The 5273-nt window shown below is 64.4% G+C and overlaps 1 protein-coding gene across 1 annotated transcript; it reads left to right on the top strand.

Moving 5' to 3' along the window:
• Positions 1 to 3: 3 nt before the first annotated feature.
• Positions 4 to 5267, top strand: MEX3A (mex-3 RNA binding family member A; the record flags this gene model as incomplete). The annotated part of the gene is made up of 2 exons (XM_059387390.1): positions 4 to 211; positions 3817 to 5267. Coding segments are annotated over 2 exons (1314 nt in total), but the record flags the coding sequence as incomplete, so codon positions are not given.
• Between the last annotated feature and the right edge of the window lie 6 nt (positions 5268 to 5273).

The following is a 5273-nucleotide window of genomic DNA, read 5'->3' as shown; positions in this document are numbered from 1 at the left end:
CCGCCGCCGCCCGCGGCGCCCCCGGCCGCCCCGCCGGCGGCCCCCGCGGCGCAGACGCCCCAGCCCCCCACCGCCCCCAAAGGGGCCAGCGACGCCAAGCTCTGCGCTCTCTACAAAGAGGCCGAGCTGCGCCTGAAGGGCAGCAGCAACACCACCGAGTGTGTCCCCGTGCCCACCTCCGAGCACGTGGCCGAGATCGTGGGCAGGCAAGGTAAGCGGGCGGCGGGACCGCGGAGAGGGACTGGAGTGGGGGGCACCCCATCCCAGCACCGAAAGTTCATTTCCTCTCTCCTTGCCCGCCTCTGGCTCTGTCCCTTCCCCACAAAGGGGGACCCGCCCCCTACCCCGATTCCCGAGTGCCACAAAGTTCCCTGCCGCCCCCAGTCGGGACTGTTCTTCAGATAGTTCCTTCCCGAGGGCCCTGCCTGCAGACAAAGAAATACCCTCTCCTCCAGAGAGGGAGAAGGGAGGGGATGGGTCTCCCAATGCCGGGAGGCTGTCCGGAGGGGATGTCCACTCCTGGCCCGAAAAACTGGCAGAATGTGCAAAGAGTTACTCAGAGGCCCCTCCTCCGGGATCCGCTGGTGGGCTGGGGAGGGGGCACCCCTGGGACCCCCTACAGCTGGAGTTACAGACTTTGGGGGAGACCTGGCCAGGGAAGCCAGACTGAGTATCTGTCTCTTTGTTGGGCTGAGTGCAGGAATGGAAGGGGGTGTGGCTCATGGGAGGGTCCCAGCCCAGGGGAGAGGTGGGGAGGGGGGCTGCTGGGAGGAGGGAGTCCTGTGGTCACCCACACACCAAAGTTGAACGGTCTGTGGGGTTTGGGAAGGGTTGCCTCCGGAGAAGTGCGGCGTCCTGGCGTGGACCTGTCCTCCTCTCTCTCAGGCTTTTGTTCTGGGCTGGCCACCGCCAGGGGCCAGAGGCCTGGAGAGGGGTCTCTCCTAGTACAAGAGTAGGACAGGGCAGGAGGGGGCATGCCGGGCGGGGGGGGGGGGGAGGAAACCTCCACGGGGGGCCTGGGTCGGAGGGCGTGTGTCTGGGTGTGCTGTGGGGTGGGGGGCGTAGAATTAACCCAGCCTAGTGTGTCTGATACCACACCCTCCTGGGCTCCAGCATCCCTGGGCGGGTGCGGGTCGGAGTATTGGTGAGGGTCCAGATTTAGCAGACGGGATCTTGGGGACCTTTCCCTCTCCCTGTTTCCGAGAGGAGAGTGGGGGGGGCGGGATTTGGAAATTGCAGGAGGGCTGGGCTGGGGAGGTCTGGGGTGGGGGAGGAGCGGGGGAGGAGCTGTCCCACAGTGGGGAACAATAGAGGGGCTGCATTCCGGCTGGGAGTGAGGGAGGAGGCCGGCTGCCGGCAGGGTGGGGGAGAGGGGAGGCGAGCCAGGGGGGCACCCCCCCAGCAGCACACCCAGTCTCATCTCCCCGAAGTGCTTGGAGGTTGGGGGCATTTTGCAGTGAGATCCAGAATGGAGGAAGGGAAGATACCACTCCCCATGCACGGCCCTCATCCCTCTGGGGTGCTCCATCTCCTGAGATTTCTGGTTCAAAAAGTTGGATCTCCTCTTGTTGCCAGAAACTAGGGACCTGGAGCCCTGGAACTGGGTGGGGACACTGATATCTTCCCTTGGGCGGCTGGCCTTGGGGGGCCCCAGGATTTCATGGAGTCATCCTTCTGCCTCTCAGCACATGGGCCTGTCTCTCTTACAAGTGGGGGCATATCTCCTATTCTAAGAAAAGAGGCTTCCCCTTGGTCCTTAAGTACGTGGAAGTCCTTCCTCTTGTCTGACCTCCCTCCCCCGCTGCAGTGCCAACACGCCTCTTTCTGACCTCTAGAAAGGTGAAGTCCCGTGGCCTTCCCTTCCAGACATGCTTGTCCAGGGCTCCAAACCCCAGGGTGAGGCCCACCGGTTCTGCACCCCCGGGCCCCGCCTGTCTGCCTCACCCCAAACCCGAAGATACCCAGCTCCTACTTAAGTTGATGGACCCAGAACTTAGAGCCAGCACCCAGGTGCCTCTCAGAGGCTGTGGGAGTAGAGAGTCGTAGGAGGAGGAGTCCAGGCCCCTCACCCCTTGGTGCCTCACACTTAGGACGAACGCTGCCTGCATTAAAGCAGCAAGGGTGTGGGCTTGACAACAGGTAGGACTTCTCAGCTGCCCAGAGGTCTGAAGACAAAAAGGGAGGAGCAAATTCTCCTTCCTGAGGTCTCTTGAAGGTGAGGAGCTCCGCCCCCAATCCACTGCGTCGCCCCCCCTCTCCCCAGGCCAGTCCAGGGGGTTAGAGAAGAAGCATCTGGAGTGAAGGAAGGATGCAGGAAGCCCGTGAGCTCACCGCAGGCCTGGGGCTGGAGGCCCGGGGCAGCGTCAGAGAGCCCGGACGGACAGCTGGCCTTGGTTTTGGGGGGAAGAGGTCATGTGGTGGGGGAATGAGAAAGGGGTCAGGGAGTGTGTACCTGGAGAGGGGTGTGAACATGTGTGCGGGTGCCTGGGGGGCAAAAGTTGTGGGTGTGTGAAGGAGCGTGCCCTTTGAGGGCCGGGGATGTTGGAGGTTGGAGCGTGGAGTGTATGGAAGGTCAAACACAGGCCATCCGTGTGTGTGTGTGTGTGTGTGTGTGTGTGTGGTGGCACATGTGTGCACAGGCATGTGCACGCGTGTGCACCCTGGGTGTGCCCCGTCAGTACTGTTTAGATAAAGGCCCACAGGGCATCGTGACTCTTAGGTCCCTGTGTGTGCGAACTCACACACGTGTAGCATGTGTGCCCCGAGAAAGCGCGTGAGCCTGGCTTTGCGTGAAGCTCGGGGCAGGGAGAGGGAACTTGGGAGAGGAGGAGAGGGTCCCGCCCGTGGGCCATCGTGGGGCCGCAGCCTCGAGAGACGCCGTGGCGGTGCCGGCCTCCGTGGCTGTGCCGCCTCCGCGGCTCCTCTTCCCCCTTCTCTCTCTTTGTCTCTCTTTGTCTCGGCTCTTTCTCTTCCTGCCTCTCCCTGCAGTCTTCGAGCTGGAACCCACTCCTGCTTCAGAGCACGAGGATGGGTCCCCCCAGAGCCTCAGTCCCCAGCCCGGCTCTGCTCCCCCGCCCCCAGCGGACAGGGTGGCCCGAGTGTCCATGGGGGGTCAGGGGTGGGCCCTCAGACATCATTCTCGGCATCTTCATACTTCTTTCCCTCTCCAAACTCTGGTTCTCAGACCCTTCCCAGTCTCCCACACTCAGCTAGCTGCTGCAAACTTGCTGTGAATCTGCGGCCCTCTGAGAGGCATTCATGGGTGGAAGGCATGGGAGGGGGTCATAGGTCACACAGCAAATGGGTGCCAGTGGTCCCTGAGTTGACCGGAGGACACTTATAATGAATGGAGCTCAAGTCAGGAGTAGAATGGGGGGTTCTTGAGTACTTTGGGGTTCTGTGGAGAGCTCAAGGTCAGTGACAGGCTCCGGTGGTGGGAGGGAGCGGTGTGTGAGGAAGTGATCTGGAAGTCTGCGAGTGGCCAGGAATCAGAAATTGAGGGCAGGGCGCATGGTTGGGTGGAGTTAGTCGATTTGAGGTTAGCAGCTTGTCTGGGAGGGTCAGTGGCTTTTTTCCTGGTTGCAAGGAGTGACTGTGTTGGGAGGGTCCTGCGTGGAGCTGGAGGGAAGGCTGGCGCGTTTGGAGATCTGTGGTTGACGTGGCGGAGATCTGAGAGGCTCTGGGCGGACTGCTGGAGGCGGGGTGCGCTCGTCCCCGCGGCCGGCGGCGGTGATGGGGGAGCGGACTGGCCCCGGGCGCAGACCTTCTTGCCCTGTGAGTTTCCTTCTCTCTGCACTCCCCCCCACCCCATCCCAGGCTGCAAGATTAAGGCTCTGAGGGCCAAGACCAACACGTACATCAAGACGCCAGTGCGCGGCGAGGAGCCCGTGTTCATGGTGACCGGACGGCGGGAGGACGTGGCCACAGCCCGACGGGAGATCATCTCGGCGGCCGAGCACTTCTCCATGATCCGCGCCTCGCGCAACAAGTCCGGCGCCGCCTTCGGCGTGGCTCCCGCCCTGCCCGGCCAGGTGACCATTCGCGTGCGGGTGCCCTACCGCGTGGTGGGGCTGGTGGTGGGCCCCAAGGGCGCCACCATCAAGCGCATCCAGCAGCAGACCAACACGTACATCATCACGCCGAGCCGCGACCGCGACCCGGTGTTCGAGATCACGGGGGCGCCGGGGAACGTGGAGCGCGCGCGCGAGGAGATCGAGACGCACATCGCCGTGCGCACCGGCAAGATCCTCGAGTACAACAACGAGAACGACTTCCTGGCGGGGAGCCCCGACGCCGGGCTGGACAGCCGCTACTCCGAGGCCTGGCGGGTGCACCCGCCCGGCTGCAAGCCGCTCTCCACCTTCCGCCAGAACAGCCTGGGCTGCATCGGCGACTGCGCCGTGGACTCGGGCTTCGAGGCGCCGCGCCTGGGCGAGCAGGGCGGGGACTTCGGCTACGGCGGCTACCTGTTCCCGGGCTACGGCGTGGGCAAGCAGGACGTGTACTACGGCGTGGCCGAGACCAGCCCCCCGCTCTGGGCGGGCCAGGAGAACGCCACGCCCACCTCGGTGCTCTTCTCCTCCGCCTCCTCGTCCTCGTCGTCGTCCGCCAAGGCCCGCGCCGCGCCCCCGGGGGCGCACCGCTCCCCCGCCGCCTCCGCGGGGCCGGAGCTGGCCGGCCTGCCCCGACGCCCGCCCGGGGAGCCGCTGCAGGGCTTCTCCAAACTGGGCGGCGGCCTGCGGAGCCCCGGCGGCGGGCGGGACTGCATGGTGTGCTTCGAGAGCGAGGTGACCGCCGCCCTGGTCCCCTGCGGACACAACCTCTTCTGCATGGAGTGCGCAGTACGCATCTGCGAGAGGACGGACCCGGAGTGTCCCGTCTGCCACATCACAGCCACGCAAGCCATCCGAATATTCTCCTAAACCCCCTGCCCCCGGCCTCCGGGCTCCCTCCCTGGGCCGAGGGCGCCCCCACCCCCACCCCCACCCTCCCGCCCTGGATCTGTTTTCCACCCGGGCCTTTTTGGAAATCAGTGGGCTCAGTGGGCAAGGTGCTTTGACGTACTGGATCCGTGGGGAGGGGTCGGGGAGGCGACGGTGGCTGGGGGGGTGGGGTGGGCCACCTTCAGAGCCTATGGCCACCCCGTCCTGGAAAGGTTGGGAGGGGGCCAGGCAGGAAATTTTACTAGAGTTACAACTCTGATACCTCAACACACCCTTCTATCTGGAAGCAGCTACGAGAAACTTTTGTTTGGCCAGAGGGGCCCCCCCTTC

The sequence above is a fragment of the Mustela nigripes genome, unplaced genomic scaffold (assembly GCF_022355385.1).
Source record: "Mustela nigripes isolate SB6536 unplaced genomic scaffold, MUSNIG.SB6536 HiC_scaffold_2001, whole genome shotgun sequence".
Taxonomy (NCBI): domain Eukaryota; kingdom Metazoa; phylum Chordata; class Mammalia; order Carnivora; family Mustelidae; genus Mustela; species Mustela nigripes.
This window is presented reverse-complemented; position numbering and strand designations above follow the sequence as displayed.